At 44.5% G+C, this 16808-nt stretch overlaps 1 protein-coding gene across 50 annotated transcripts in view; it reads left to right on the forward strand.

Moving 5' to 3' along the window:
* The window catches only part of LOC147097971 (calcium/calmodulin-dependent protein kinase type II subunit beta-like), a 298097-nt gene that overhangs the window by 236405 nt on the left and 44884 nt on the right, over window positions 1-16808 (forward strand). For 21 of the 50 annotated variants that reach the window (XM_085971126.1, XM_085971096.1, XM_085971103.1 and 18 more), the window contains 4 exons: window positions 2778-2810; window positions 10920-10988; window positions 13839-13883; window positions 15951-15999. In XM_085971126.1, the coding sequence (XP_085827252.1) occupies window positions 2778-2810; window positions 10920-10988; window positions 13839-13883; window positions 15951-15999 (196 nt within the window). The remainder of the gene's footprint in view (window positions 1-2777; window positions 2811-10919; window positions 10989-13838; window positions 13884-15950; window positions 16000-16808) is intronic. The other 29 variants (XM_085971089.1, XM_085971091.1, XM_085971093.1 and 26 more) reach the window with 6 other exon arrangements.

Below are 16808 nucleotides of genomic sequence, written 5' to 3' on the forward strand. Positions count from 1 at the left end.
TCTGAGACACTGGCTGTTGGCACCTCGGAATCAGACCTTGAAGCAGAAGGCTGGGATGGGAAGAGAACAGGGATATGGCCCATGCACCTCATTACGACCCGGCTCCTTGCTTAGGGTGAGGACAAAGACTGGTGTCAATCTTTAAAAACCATCCATTAGAAACTATCACTTGTAGGCGAATTAATTGCTCGGATGCCAGTGCAACGTGCAAACCCAGCCCTTGTGTTAGGAAACATTGAAGGAGTTAGTTGGGTCGAGGTGTTAACAGCTTTGAAATACTGAAGTTTGGTCCATTTAAAAGAAGCTGTGAAAATTTCAACTGAGGCTTTTAGGCTCCACCTTTTTTTGTTCTTTTATTTCAACTGCAAATGGGTAGAATGTTCAAAGACCACGATAATGTAGCTCTGAAGTACTGTCACTGGATGCAAAAGAGAAAATGAACGGTTCTATTCTTCAACGCTGCCACACCTCTTGTTGGTGAGCACAGAGGCAAACTAAATTGATTGAGAAACGTACTTAATAAGCTTCAGAAATAAGATGCAAAATATGTTGTATAATCATTTTTTTTTAAATTGCGCTTTAGGAAAGAAGAATTGTAGTGTGGCCCAGCCTGGCTCTCACCCAGGAAGCCTGGGCCCCCGAGACCCGAACCCTGTGCGACACTTCAAACTGCCCACCTCAGTTGGGAGTTCTGCCACCGAGCGCTAGGGGTACCGTGTCGAGTGTGCCACAGGGTGGTGGGGGGAGGGAAGGGTGGCCGAGGCAGGATGGGAGGGCAAATGAGCTGGCCTCACTGCGGTCTTCTGCTCCTTCTGGAGAAGGATCTGCCACGACTGTCGGATGGGTCTGTGAGGCACCAACCCACGCCAGCCTCCCTCCCGGGCGACCGGGGTAAGATTGAGGGGAAAATGGCAAACGTCGAAAAGGAAATAGGAGAGGAAAAAAGAAAATGGTCAAATAAAAATAAAATCCCTGAATTAAGTTAAGAATTGTCCCATTTAGGAACATGTTTTGAGTTTGGTGGGAGGGGGAGTGGTGAAGAGAGGTTTAAAAATAACCATTGGTTATGTCTCACGTAAAAATGCATGATTGAAAATAGCTCAACCAATGTCATAGTTTATACCAAAGTGTATGCATGTTCACAACTCTTCCTTTGAGCATTCTACCTGAGTATGGAATGAGCCCTTTCACCAGTACAGACGCCCTCTTAATGGCTCTCGAGTGGAGTCGCCTCAGAATTTAAATTCACAACGCAAGATTTCTCTTCCTGTGACACAATTAGATTTGGTATTCTGCCTGTGACGTATTTGCATAGGGGATTTGTTTAAATTGAAATGTTATCAAAAAAGAGCACTTAACTAAACCTTTCAACAAGTTATCTTCCATAAGAGATTGATTTTAAAATCCACTGGGCTGATGAAAGGGTGGAAAAAGCTAAAATTTTTTTGGATCTATTCTTTGATTAATTGTAATTTATGCTACAAAGCTGCAGCATCCCTTTTATTGTTAACCCTGAATCATCCAGAGGGTGATGTTCCAGACTCGCCACTTGCCCTCTCTGCAACAACGTGATTCCCGGCCACATTGTCGTACACCAAAGCGAAAGTTTGATCCGGTAATGGCCTTAGCTCCTCACAAAGATCACCAGGATCAGTACGGATAAGGGCTGCGTTCAGTCTTACCTAGTTCATCCTTCCATGGAAGCTCACACGTCCCCCATCGTAGTACCCAACTGCTTCTGGGAAGACTTGAGCTTTTCCCTAGGCTACCCGAAGCAGAAGGCCATTCTCAAACATGTAGGCAACAAATAATTTTGTCATCCATTGAACAGAGCGAGCCATTGATAGAGATTAGCAAACAAATAGACATGGCCATGCAATTTGGTTGACAAACTGGTCTCAGTCCACCTTTTTGTTTCTTTGGCCACATTTACTCTTTCCTTTCCCCTTTTCTCATCCCTGTTGTTGCTTACGTTATCTTTGTACCAGGACCCCCACTTCAAGCCTGGCTTGTGTCTTCAGTATTCAGTCTCCGCTCTCACCTGTCAGAAAGGAACAGCGGTGGAGCTTGAACTGTAACTTCCTCACAAGCTGGCCAACAAGCCAAGGGCACTTTGTAGAGTGGAGTAGTTCTGCCTCCCTGCCACTTGTTTCTCTCCCCCCCGCGCCCCCCCCCCACCCTCCCTTACGAGCTAAATTACTCCCCTGTCTCCCACCCTTCGACCAGTAGATTCTTACACTTCACATCTTAAAAAAAGAATAATCAAAATGGCCTGAAACAAGCACAGAGAGGGGAAGTCTGAGATGAGAGACTATCAAAAACCAAACTGTAGGCCACCTTGGTGCATGTGCAACATCCTTTCTCCAGCGACTAAGCAGATTGGAGGTGCAAGATCGATAAATAACAAGGTGCTGGATCTCCATCCATGTTCCAACATAGGGACAAAAAGTGTCCCAGAGTAAGCAGACATTGGGAAAACCTCCTGACTCAGCCAGCATCCAGAGCGTTCACTGGATAGATGTTAGTTTTTTGAGCCTCTGAGAAAGGGATACTGCAGCTTGATTACCTGTGTTTGAAGTCATATGATTTGCACTTTTTTCAGGATTTCGAGGCATTTTATTTTCTCGACAGTGTCCTTTTAAAAACACTGACCCTGAGAATTAGTCTTTAGGATTGTGTACCTGATCTGGACCTGGTGTTAGGAAATCTGCCACATGTGCAACAAGTCACCATTTCTTGTTCTTTTTTTTCTTTTTCTCGTATCGGTCTCTATTCAGAAAAGGAAGTCAAGTTCCAGTGTTCAATTAATGGTGAGGACCCTTTTGAAATTTCAAATTCACTTCACGTTAATCTTACTTATTCTCTTCCCCCTTCTCATCTCTGCCAGGAGGTGACAGAGTCATCTGTGTATGTTTACAGCTTTTCATTACTTTAAATCCCCATCAGAATAGCAAGTACTAAAGTCTGTGCATGTTGACAACGGTTAGAGATCCATCTTGGTAAATGGCATTGAACTGTGGTCTAACGCCTCCTTCCTTTTTCTCTCTCTCTCTCTTGCTTCCTTCTCCTTCGCTTCTACCTGCAAGGTTCAAATGTACTTTCTGGATCACCATAGCACTCGGTAGCAGAATGAAAACCTTACTAGTTAGATAATTCAACCGGTTGCAAGTAACAAAAGCAGCGACCGAGTGATTAGATTGGATTCTCTGCATCCTTTTTACACTGTGTTTATGTATTAACATTTGATTTTACCTTTGGATCTTTGTTGCTGTGAATGAACTGTAAAGCGGGAGAGAATTATCCAAAGCATACTTAACAAATGTGCATATGAGGATTGTCACATAAAATTATTCTCCGCTTTGGACAGCAATTGAAGAGCCGTAACCCAGCCTCTGCAATATCTTAAAAATGCAGTTCTAAATTTGCTAAACATTCACAGAGTTCCCCAAAAATGGTCCTCCCCATTAAATCATAAAAAGACTTGCATTTATATAGCGTCCTTCACGACCTCGGGGCGCCCAAAGAGCTTCACAGCCAATGAAGTACTTTTGACGTGCACTGTTGTAATGTAGGAAACATGGCAGCCAATTTGCGCACAGCAAGCTCCCACAATCAGCAATGTGATAATGACCAGATAATCTGTTTATAGTGATGTCGATTGAGGGATCAATATTGGCCAGGACATCGGGGAATACGCCGCTGCTCCTCTTCAAAATAGTGCCATGGGATCTTCTCCGTACACCTGAGAGGACAGACGGGGCCTCGGTTTAACTTCTCATCCGAAACGCTGAAATCATGAGCACTCCCCCATCTCAGTCAGGGCTTTGAGGTTCCGACATGACGCAGAGGCCATATAGTGAAATTCCACCTGTTCGTAGTCACTGGGCAGAGTTCTGGCCCTCTCATTTCCAGTAACCTCGCTGGGATTGCTCTCCTAGAATAACTTGCGTAAGAAAACCCGACAGCCAACCTCTCACATTACAGTAGTCAGTTAAATTCTTGCCTAGCTGAAGATTCAACCCGAGCCTTTATCCTATGAAATCGAACAAATGTGGGCAAAAGATCATTGAGTGTAATGACATGTAGCAAGGGGTGGGCAGAAAGAGCCCACTGCTGGCAGGAGCACGACTTGCTGCTGTCAAGGTTGTTGGACTACATCCCTACTGAGATCCTACAGTAAGAAAAACTTGAATTTATAAAGCACCTCATCAGGTCTTGCAGGAACGTTCCAAAGCACTCCACACAGCGAATTGCTTTGAAGTGCAGACACCTATGTAAGTGAATGTGGCAGCCATTTTGTGCACAGTGAGACCCACCAACAGCCAGGAGATGACGGATCTAGTTTTGGCGGTGTTAGTTGAGGGAGGATTGTTGGCCAGGACACCAATGGATGTGGTGAAATGAGATACAGCAGAACTCCCTGCTCTCCTGAATAGTGCCATGGGACCTTTAATATCCACCTGAGCAGGCAGTCAAGACCGACCTCTTTGACGGCTCATCCAATAATGCAGCACTCCTTCCTAGATTATGTGCTCAAGACATGGAGTGGGGCTCGAACCCACCGCCTTCTGAGCCGGAGGCAATTGAGCTAATCTGAAGTAATGTGAATCACTGGTGACCATTTGAAAGTGCAGGCATTCCTATAAGGAGACACAGCCCTGGCTCCAACCTCTGACTCAACAGTTAACTAATGTGTTTCATCTTACCACAAAGCACTAATTTTTTTTTTATTAAGACATACCGCTGCCAAAAAGCAGCAGCTCTCATGTCAATAATGAAGTGACTGTGTGCATATTAAGCACATCAGAAACTAAAATGAACATTGTGTTGCTCATTATTGCTTTAATGGGTTGGAGTGATGGATGTGATGAGATACAGTGCAGCTATTCATTGCAGAGAGATGTTCTTTAGCACTGTTCCACCAAGGGACCAGAGATAGAACCATACACAACAAGCGAACAGTGATTTATCACTTAATGACTGAGTGTTACAATGAAATGTTCCTGGTTACCAAAACCCACATGGATTTCTGTAGCTCATCTCCAGTATCTTCGAGCAATAACTCTGGCACCATGAGGTACAGGAAACTTTGGTTTATCCGGAGGTTAACTGTCCGGAATGCTCGAGCCACCGGCAAAAATCAGGAGCCGTTTCGTTAGGTTTTTTTTTCTTTTCGTTGCTTTTTTTTCACCAGTCAGGCTCTGCAAGGTCTCGCTGAAGCTGTTGCTAAGCTACAGAGACGCTTGCAAGGTACGGCCGACTGTTTAGAAGCTGTAAGCAACAGGGTTTGTTGCCAGATACGGAGCTCAAAATCTCCGTATGTTTCAACATTAGCGCTGGTTTGTCCGGCAGTTTTGATGGGACGGCAACAGCTCGGTCCCATCGGTGCCGGATATCACAAAGTTTCCTGTAATGTGCAATCATTCAGGTTGGCCGGTGAGAATTTTAGTCAAGTCTCTGACACTAAAGATGTGGAATATTTCTGCTATAACTATTTGTAGAGTGACATCAATCAACTTAAAAGCTATTCTCTACAATGCAATACAATTTAGTGCTTTTTTGAACTTTTACTCCCTGTCCCACCCCAGTAGTACAGCTGCACAAATAGAAGTCCAGTAAAGTTCAGGCTGACTCATTCCATTCCTTTTTGAACTCTGAAATAAAGGAGATTTTAATTTTTCAGTCCCTTTTTAATAAGAATATTATGATTGTGGGACCAAGGACGGCAGACGGAGTTAAGATACAGATCAGCCATGATCTAACTGAATGGCGGAAGAGGCTCGAGGGGCTGAATGGCCGCCTCCTGTTCCTACCTCTGTTCTTTTGTGGATTGACACGTGGATTCTCCGGTACCCTCTTCCCTTCCCCACCCCCATTCACTGGACAAATTTTATAGGTTTTGCAGCAATCCTGTTTGCTCCAAACAGATACCATGCAGCACTGATCGGGCTACGAACAGCCTGCTAGATAATTAGAAACAAGTACAATTAGCCAAAATCATACTGAAATTTGTGTGATTAAGGTGGGGAAATTTTTAATTGAAACATTGGTTTGTACCAATGAGCAGCAATTATTAAAAGATGTATTTTAGATGGTGTTGGTTGAAATTGAAAAGGTGCTTGTTAATGGAAAGCTCCCAGGCCCCTCTCAGTGCTGCTCCGAGCTGTACTGGAATAACCAGGGCCACTCAGCCCCCGAGTTCCCTTCCTCCCTGCCCGCACCAATCCAGCCTTTGCTCAGTGTCTGCCACTAGAGTTTCATCAGGAAAGGAAAACTCAACAACAACAACTTGCATTTATATAGCGCATTTAACATAGTAAAACCTCCCAAGGTGTTTCACAGGCGCGTAATCAAACAAAATTTGACACTGAGCCATGAGATTGGTCAAAGAGGAAGGTTTTAAGGAGGGCCTTAAAGGAAGAAAGAGAGGCGGAGAGGTTTAGGGAGGGAATTCCAGAGCTTGGGGCCTAGGCAACTGAAAGCAATGGTGCAGCGACTAAAATCAGGGATGCTCAAGAGGCCAGAATTGGAGGACGCAAAGATCTTGGAGGGCTGGAGGAGGCTATGGAGATGGGGAGGGGGCGAGGCCATGGAGGGATCTGCAAACAAGGATGAGAATTTTTTAAATGGACGCGTTGCTTAACCAGGAGCCAATGTAGATCAGCGAGCACAGGGATGCTGGGTGAACGGGACTTGGGATACGGGCAGCAAATGAGCAATGCTTTCTCCTCTCTGTGCCAAGTCCTACGGAATGCGTCAGTGCTGTGTCACCCGAGGACTGAACCTTCAGGGACCTGGAAACTTAAATTGGATATTGCACAAGTGTGGTGAAAATGGCAGCTTCTCCTTGTAGCTGCTGCAGTGAAATCGTTTTTGAAGCCGGCGATAACTTCTTGTGAACTTGATTGGTTGATTGTTTCGCTAGAACGCTTAAATGATTCTAAATTTAATATTCGATGTTTGTGAAAATATTTCTGAATGGCTGAAGGTTTTTTTTAAACCAATAATCTTGGAGAGGAAACAGCAGCAGCTCAGTCAACAGCTGTAGGGGAAACAAGTGGAAAGGGTCTGGGTTGGGCTCTTGACAGGGTCTCAACTGAAACACAAATCATTCTTCTTCCTTCCCTCGCCAGCTGACCCTGCCGTCTCTCTCTCTCCAGCATTTTCGGTTACTTGCAGCATGCACAATTCTTATTTAAGCAGGAGGGGGGAAAGCTTTTTGTGGATAGACCCACACACACACTGATTAAAAATACGGATTTCGACAGGCTGAAAATCTTTGTGTGCTTGCGTAACATCATTAGAACACGAGCCGCAGCTTGTGCAAAGTTGTACTTCTAAGGCAGGCAAGTTTTTGGTAATTCTGTGGACAGGAGGCGATTTAAGAAGCAAAATTTGAAGTGATGTTTAATTACTATGGTGTGGTCAGGGAAATCCCACGGATTGGAAGGTAGCAAATGTAACCCCACTATTTAAGAAAGGAGGGAGAGAGAAAACGGGGAACTACAGAACAGTTAGCCTGACATCAGTCGTAGGCAAAATTCCAGAATCTATTATTAGGGACGTGGTAACCGGACACTTAGAAAATAATACAGTAATAGGATTGGGCAGAGTCAACACGGATTTATGAAAGGGAAATGGTGATTGACGAATCTGTTAGAGGTTTTTGAGGTTGTAACTAGCAGAATAGATAAGGGGAACCAGTGGATGTGGTGTATTTGGATTTTCCGAAGGCATTCGATAAGGTGCCACACAAGGTTATTAAACAAAATTAGGGCGCATGGGATTGGGAGCAATATACTGGTATGGATTGAGGATTGGTGAACAGACATAAAACAGAGAGTAGGAATAAATGGGTCATTTTCGGGTTGGCAGGCTGTAACTAGTGGGGTACCACAAGGATCAGTGCTTGGGCCTCAGCTAGTCAGAATCTATATCAATGATTTGGATGAGGGGACCAAATGTAATATATCCAAGTTTGCTAATGATACAAAGCTGGGTGGGAATGTAAGTTGTGAGGAGGATGCAAAGATGTTTCAAGGGGATATAGACAGGCTAAGTGAGTGGGCAAAAACATGGCAAATGGTTATAACGTGGAGAAATGTGAAGTTAATCCACTTTGGTAGGAAAAATAGAAAAGCAGAGATTTTTAAATGGTGAGAGATTGGCAAATGCTGGTGTTCAGAGGGACCTGGGTGTCCTTGTACACGAATCACTGAAAGTTAACATGCAGGTACAGCAAGCAATTAGGAAAGCAAATGGTATGTTGGCCTTTATTACAAGAGGATTTGAGTATAAGAGTAAAGACATCTTACTGCAATTGTATAGGGCCTTGGTGAGACCACACCTGGAGTATTGTGTACAGTTTTGGTCTCCTTACCTAAGGAAGGATATACTTGCCATAGAGGGAGTGCAACGAAGGTTCACCAGACTGGTTCCTGGGATGGGGGGGATTGTCCTAGGAGGAGAGATTGAGGAGACTAGGCCTATATTCTCGAGAGTTTAGAAGAATGAGAGGCGATCTCATTGAAACATACAAAATCCTTACAGGGCTTGACAGAGTAGATGCAAGGAGGATGTTTCCCCTGGCTGGGGAATCTAGAACCAGGGGTCACAGTCTCAACAAGGGGTCAGCCATTTAGGACTGAGATGAGGAGAAATTTCTTCACTCAGAGGGTGATGAATCTTTGGAATTCTCTACCCCAGAGGGCTGTGGAGGCTCAGTTGTTGAGTATATTCAAGACACAGATCGATAGATTTTGGATATTAAGTGAATCAAGGGATATGGGGATAGTGCAGGAAAGTGGAGTTGAGGTCGAAGATAAGCCATGATCTTATTGAATGGCGGAGCAGGCTCAAGGGGCCGAATGGCCGACTCCTGTTCCTATTTCTTACGTTCTTAAATCAAGTTGATTACTTAGGGACACAAACTAGGCTCATTCTAGGGACCTCACTATGGTTATAGATAGAATATCTTTGGTTGACAGCATTAGATGTGGTAGAATTAGGTTGTACAGGCCCATTTTTGAGCATATGGTTTTGTTTAGTGTAGGGTACAGGCAACCCAAGGCAGACTCAGAACTTCCTTTTCTCCAGTCATAAGTTCAGTGATTTACAAAGCTCTGAGCTGTGCTCGAAACAAAAACCGAAAGCTGTGCCTGACCTGACTGGCCAGTTCCAATCTGGATTGAATTTGGAAACATCTGCATCTGTCTGATGGCTGCTTCTGATCCGGATGGAAATTCTTGGTGTGCGTTCCTGCCGTGTCTGCCCTCTGCCCAAATTCCAAAGTCTCCTTTCAGCCCAACTTGTGGCAGTGATGGCAGCTGCCAAGAGGCTTGACTGTAGCGCAGCCCTGAGTAACGACGGACCTGCAGAGGCAAGGCCGTATAAATCAAATATTGAATATTTAGTCGAGAGTCCAGAAATTGATGCAGCTTCCCCTTTTGGAAAGAAAAGGTCAGTGGCTTGTTGCCGATTGGGGTTTTTAATAATCTGGAGCCCATCATCAATATGACATGGACTCGGCCCAGCTCATACAGCAGCAAGATCTACAGTCGGAATGTTTCCGGTTGAATCCGGAGGGACTTATTAATGAAGCTTTTTGACTATGGAAGTATTTACCCCCAAATGGGCTGCGTTGAGTAAAATGGAAATTGGCTGCAGGACATTTGACTGGGGGTTCTTGTCTATGTTTTGGGGGAAAACTGATCAAAGCAACAAGATTTTATCTGGGGAAAAAAAATCTATTATTTGTTCATTTAAGATCTTTTGGGTCGTTGTCGTACATGTCTTCACACTGTTCCCTTTGGGGAACTGTATGAAGTGGTGGAAGGATTTCTGGGTGCGATTAACGCTCCTTCCGTGACCGTAACCATCTTCGTACCAGCCATTAGGGTGGCTAGTCCTATGGCGGGAGGGTTTTACGGGCTCCCACAACCCATACGAGGGGGGGGGGCCACCCACACCCACGGACGCAAGTATCCCGCTGGATGTCAACCCAGAATTTAGAGCCGGAGCTCCGACTCCACTTGCCGGGACTGTCTGGAGCGGGTTTCGAAACCCTACGCCTTCTGGCCCAGTGGCGGGGATGCTACCGCTACGCCAAAGGCCCACTCCATCTTTTGAGTGACGGCATATTTCTTGTTTTTGATAGTAGTCCCAATTGCCACCGAGTTTTTTTTTATAAGCACCTCCTCTGTGGGTTCAGCTAACAAAAGAACATCCTAATCGTCCATGTTATATCATCCAAGGGATTGCGCTTGTGTGTCTTGGTTAAATCACTACCGTTCATTTGGATGCAATCTGTAGGCGTTGGCAATAGTGACTGGTCCAACTCGACTAATGAGGGATTGAGAAACGGTACTGGAAATGGTGTGTCGCTGACTTTGATGTTCGTAATTCTTTCTTTTGCTTTTCTAGTGAAATTGAGCTGTCTGACGTGCCATGCTTTCACTGCGCTGATGGAGCTCTGTGTAGCTCCCACAACACGTGGCAAAAACAGGTCCCATATTAACATCACATGTTCTCATTTGTAAATCGCCACGCCCAAAAATAAATCTACTTTTGAGAACGAGTGTGAAACTGCACAAAGATAAAGCAATTAAATTGGGCTGTTTAAGAAAATCGTCTTAGCCTTTTCAAAGTGGTGCCCACTCTCGATAGAAATTGGCCCCCCTGCTCTTTGAGGCTCGCACTCATGTGTCACCTCACAGCAGCGGAGCGAGCCCGATCCAAAGAACTATCGCTGGCACCGGGTCAGGTCACCGTTTGCAGCTTACCATCTGCATCTGAACAGGCTGCGCACCCCAGACAGTTCAGTATCTGCCGGCTCAGCTTGATCTACCGTCCCAGGCGGGACTAGGAGGTGAGGAGTGGACATGAAATAAACCTAAAACCCTCTGTTGTTTTCTGCACAGCCCCAGACAAACAGCACCAAAAACAACGTAGTAACCAGTCCCAAAGGAAACATTCCCTGCCCTGCACTGGTATTGCCTCTTCTTATACTACTTTCAGAGGCACTGGTGAAGCATGGCTGGATCTTCAATTAACTTGGTTTTGCCACCGAACCAAAAAAATTGTTTTGAGGGCTTTGTTAATGACCTTCTGCAACTTGATTCCATCGCGTCTCCTTCAAACTAATACTGTTCCATGAATTGCCAGAGGAGAAAACCTTTCTCCAGCTTGGCAAAATGCAGGACTCCAAGACACCATTTCCATTTAATAAATGGCTTGACTTACAGAAACTTGGACTGTTCTGTGCAGTGAGCTCCAAATAAGTTTGGTGGTCGTCTTTCTCCCCCAATAGATAACTTAAACTGAGTACCTCAATAGTGAACATTTTAAGTGGTGCGCATTTAAATTGAGCAAGTTGATGAGTATTAATATAATTCAGCGCCCACTTTGTAGGGAGCAGGTGAAAGCCATGTTTCACGAGTACCTCCTGTTTTAGTTTGTCTTGTTATATCTTGCACTGGCTTTTCTCTTCGCTAATGACTGTGATATGATTCAGCAGCTTGTACCGGGAGTGTCAGTGGGAAGGGGCGCTCAGTGAGAAAAAATTATTTTGGTCACACCCCCTGATTAATTTATCTTTTTGGAGGGGGAGAGAAGATGAATAAAATTTCCAGGTAAGTCAGAGGAGGGTTTTCTTTGCGTATCTCTTTGTGGTTGGTTGTGGTGCAAGGGGCCAGAGTAACTTTCTTTCGACCCCCCGCTCCTTGGTGCGTGGATGGAGTGGGGCGTGCCGAAAGAGCCACAGCCACCGCAAAACAGAGAAAGCTGACATGACCCCACACGAACATACAATGTCAATGTGCAAAACTGGAGTGTAGATGAAATCTCTTGCCTTCAGATGTTCAAAGCCTGCTGACACTCTACAGATTACACTTGGCAGGGTGTTACTAGACTAAGGTCTAACACATACTGACGTTTTGGTCCTCCAAAGGGTTTTGTTCCAGCTTTTGGCACAGCAGCAAGTTTTGAACTGTTCACTAACTTTGTTCAGAAACTATTATTAAGCCTTGGCCCAAGCGTTAGTACCTCGGGCGGGGGGGGGTGGTTGAGCCATTTAACAGCAGCACACTCTCAGTAATCAGAAATCTTGCTTTATTAATAAATATACTTTGGGACTGGACAACACAAGAACCTCATTCGCTACATAAATGGTTACTGTAGATTGAGGGTACGGTACTGCAGTGGTTAATTATGTTAATAGACTAATAATCCAGAGAACGGGAGTTCAGGTGGCAGTTTGAGAATTTGAATTCAGTTGAAAAAGAAAATCTGGAAATAAAAAGTGAGCATAAAGCTGTCGGATTGTTCGCTCGTCCTTTAGGGAAGGAAACTTGCCGCCCTTACCCCTTCTGGGCCTATATGTGACTCCAGTCCCACACCAATGTGGGTGACTCTTAACTTCCCTCTGAAGTGGCCTGGCAAGTCACTCAGTCGTATCAAACTGTGAGAGCCTCCTGAAGCTCTGGGGATAATGCAGATATTTATGTTATTAGATGAACTGGTAGGTTCCACAGTTTTAATGTAATTTTGTCATTACTCCCCTCCCCAGTGAAATCTTGGTGGGTTGCTTTGGGTCATGCAGTCAGGATGGGGGGCTGGCGATCTCTCAGGCCTCCGTCAGCGGTCAATGGCACAGTTCTGCTGCTGATTTTCACCTGAGTACACCATCGTCCAGTTTTTCTTCTCTCTCTCTCATCTCCTCCCACCCTATTTTCCCCACGTTTAACCCACGATAAACTACACATTAACTGAGCTTTAAACAGTTAAATAAATTCCCTTACATTTTGCCGTTAAAAATTTTTCTTGAAAAGTCGATAGTTATCCAACTTTTGTCTGCCTTACTAAAGGACAAGATACTGACGGCAGCATTTAGGTGTCTAATAGGCAAGAAATCCAGAAGCTAAGATATTAAGAAGCCAGTATGGAAGCTCGCTGAGGATTTGAACTTCGAGTGTGGCATTTTCTCAGATTTTTCTGTGTGTTAATCTGGGGTAAACTTAAATATACAGCCACAGCAAAAGAGAATTCCCTAATAAAACTACTAATTCTATCTCACTAGTTCCATCAATGTTAACTGGGTATAAAGTGAGGCTGCAATATATGGACCTTAGCAGGCTAGTCTCATTAGTATGAACATTCATTGTTATCTCTTGCAATGCACAGTCATTGTTTACGAGTGGGGGGGAAAAAAAACTATCCTGTATAATTATAAGAAGTGTAATTCATAAAGATGCCACTTGCATGCTGTTTGAAACAATTGCAGACGCCAAATTCTAACCTTAACTTGCAAGAACATTTGGTATTTAGAAGTACAGCTCCGAGCATTAAGTGACAGGAAGTAAGTGTAGGCTTTATTTGTTTAACCAATGTTACCCGTTATCTTTTCAATTGAGTACCGAGGGGTCAGTTTCCATCCCCCCCCCCCCCCCCCTTCTCCTGAGTGAAACTAACGTGTGTCGTTTAAAAACTGGTTCTATTCGGGCAAGTCAAGGCTGGAAGAATGTCTTGAGTCAAGCTCCCGTTTGGGCTCCGCTGTGGCGAGAGCGCCATTCTCATTCTGCAATTTTACAATTTAGCAGCATAACAAAGTCACCCCATTCCAAACATGGTTTGCGATCCTTTTCATCTTTTATCCATTTCTAGCCACACAAGACTGTTTCTTTTTGGTATAATTCTCCAGGAGAAAGGTGTCAGGTTTTTATTTCTTCTCTCTGCTTGTGGCCTTTTTTTTCCCTGTCTTGTCAGTTTTTTTTGTTTTGGTTTTTAACCCTCTTCCTCCTCACTAAAATTTCCTTTTCTATATCTGCTTTCATTCTCTTTAGGAGCCACAAACTACTGTCATCCATAACCCTGTGGATGGGATAAAGGTACCATCTGTCTGTGCTGTACTCTTTCCCATCTTTGAAATCTCCCCTTGTCACTCTCTGTTGTGGAAAATGTGTCCCTGTTGTTAAGCAAGAGTTGCCAGGTTCTGATTACTGTTTCTTGGTAATGAAGGATTGAGGGTCTCCTGCCTGGCACTGAACAGACCAATAAATAGGGAGACTGACCACCAGGGTGGAGTCCTTTCATCAGTCCTCTGGTACACTACAGGTTTGAGACTCTCAACAATCTGATTAGAGTTTCCACCACCTTGTCGCTCTCCGAGGCAGTCGGCCAGTGTCCCTTGGTTGTCTGTCAGATATTATGGCATCTTTAGTCTGCACTCACACCTCAACCTGCGGTTGGAAGTGCAGCAGACAGCCGTTGAGAAGGCTCTGGTTTTCAGTCAAATACATTATCATTTGAATCAAAGAACTGTCTATAATGAGGATAAGGGAAGGCCATGACATGATTGGATTGAAATGCAATAAAAGCTTTGAGGTGCTGGAGTTCTTGCCTTGTGTTGTAATTGTAAAATAAGTTCGTTTTGTTCTTTGTTGGGTCCAAATCGTGGAATGAGAAGCTCCTCGTTTGCTTCCTATCCAGCAGGGAACATAATTATCCCACCCACAGCCAGCTGACAACACCTTTTTACCTCACTCGGTTTCAGTTTGTCACATCTGTGCGTTTTGAGTTGTAATTACAGTCACAAAGAAGTGACTTCATTCCCCCAGTTACAGCAAAGGTTGGGTGTGAGACTGAAGACTGTTGTACAAACCATTAAATACAGCACGCAGGGTTAGAATCACGAGCTCTGCTTCACGCTGGTCTAGCTGGTTCCAACTTGTGACACAGTAACTTCCCTCGACTGCACACTGCTAGCATTTGAGCCAGCAACTTTTAAAATGATGTGTAATCTCCACTGCATTGTGCAGGGCAAGTCTCCCAAAACACAGTCCCTTCCAATTCTCCACTGGTTCCATTTTCCAAAACCAGACAGCACCAACTTTTGAAACACACACTTCCATTTCCAACTGACAGCAAAGTCTGCACTTTACATCTCTCAGAGCCACACTACCTGTCAGATCAATGGGAGCTTTTGTTCTTGCTGATTAGATGAGCCCAACAGTTGGAAATCATCAAACGAGCACTATTTTTATGAAAATGAGCTGTTTACGTATCCACCTCTATTCGACTGAGTCTACGACTGAAATAATGGGACTTAAGACACATACCAGCTGAGTCGGAGGTATACTAGCCCCAAAGTTCACACTATGCTCGGTAGGAGTTGTCACATCCAAAAGAAATAGAGAGGGTTGGAAAATGATTTGGCCTTTATTGCAGAATAATCCCTAATCAACAAAAAAGATAGCTTAAATGCTCATCTTACAAATCAGGTAGCTTGCTTGCATTTACATCTCAGCATCATCCCTTCTTGCAATCTTTTCTGCAGTGAATGTTCTTCAGGTTTTAAAAGGCACGATTCTCTTATCAGGAAGGTTGTATATGAGAGGGACTTGCAGGGACCAGCCTGCACACCTTGGCAGGGGCAACAGTCGCATTCAACGTGGCTCCCAACTGCGAGAGCTCCGTCTTTTTAACAATGCTGCTTTTGAAGCATTTGAACAGTGGGATCTTCAGAGAACGTAGGGCGTAAGCTCCTCGAAATGGTGACTGCCAGAAACCGCATGGCACACTGGCAATCTAAACATGCATTTGGATCCCGTCGGCCTTCTTGCTCTCAAGTCAAATGACTTGTTTGCAAGCTTTAAATTCACTGATGATCTCATTTTTTTGTAACAAAATCCACCTAATTAAAATTATTCGTTGACAATAAATAGAATATTTGTGTAAAAAAAACAAAACTGCATGGATTAAATTCTAAAAACTGGTTCCTTTATTCTTCTCTGCTCCATCATCATGCTTTCTCCTGCCCTGGTTGGCTCAGTTCTTAAGCTTTGTGATTTGACTGCTTTTTCTGCACCGAGTTCAGTATTTGTACCGTTAGTTCAGAGTTCAAGCGGTGAGTGCCTGGAGTATTGCGAGTAATGCCGTTTCTATTTTGTTTGCAGGAGTCTTCAGACAGCAGTAACACGACTATTGAAGACGAAGATGTTAAAGGTAAGCAATGCATTGAGAGCGGCTTTTAAAGCGTGCCGTTGCAGGGCTCGAAGGTATACTTAAGGCGTTTGCTCTTGTGGTCTTTACTTGGGGACAACAATCCATTAAAGGCTCAAACTGAAGTGACCTCATTCAAGTTTAGTTTTCCATTTCACCTGATCATGCCGGGTCCTGTATACTGGTACAGTCGGGGGGCTGTAAAGAGACCAGAAACAAAGCTTTCTCCTTTTGGTAGTACTTGGGGAATCGCTAACAGGATGAACAAACAGCAAGATACTGTAGCTGCTGGAAATCTGAAACAAAAGCGGAAAATGCTGAAATCACTCCGTGTCTGGGGAGAGAGAGAGAGTTAACGTTTCTGGTGTAGACACACTTCAACAGAAGTGGAAGATATTACAGATGAACAGCATTTAAAATGGAACAAGACATAGGGAAGGGGGAGGGAAAAACAAGACACACAGGAAAAGAAATAGAATGACCTGTAAAGTGCTTACATTGGCAACAGGACACTGTCAAATGGAAGAATTGATATTAGCGTGAGTGTGTGAATAGCTGAAGGGGTGGGGGGGTGGTATAGAAAGGGGAGTGTGAAAAATGGCAAAAACAGAGCAGGCACCAGCAGCCCCCGGTGCCTGATAGGTTGGTCACCATCTCGGCAGCATGGTGGTTCGACAGAGAGAGGGAGGATTGGCTGCTCCCCCCCCCCCCCACCCGACACACATCCCCAGAAACGCCAGCACATCCATCTCGCATTGCAGCACTTCCTGCCAGAAAGAAAATGGGAGCTGCAGTTAAGGTGTGACGTGTTA

The sequence above is a fragment of the Somniosus microcephalus genome, chromosome 30 (genome assembly GCF_052327205.1).
Source record: "Somniosus microcephalus isolate GS21.2 chromosome 30, FLI_Smic_1.0, whole genome shotgun sequence".
NCBI lineage: Eukaryota > Metazoa > Chordata > Chondrichthyes > Squaliformes > Somniosidae > Somniosus > Somniosus microcephalus.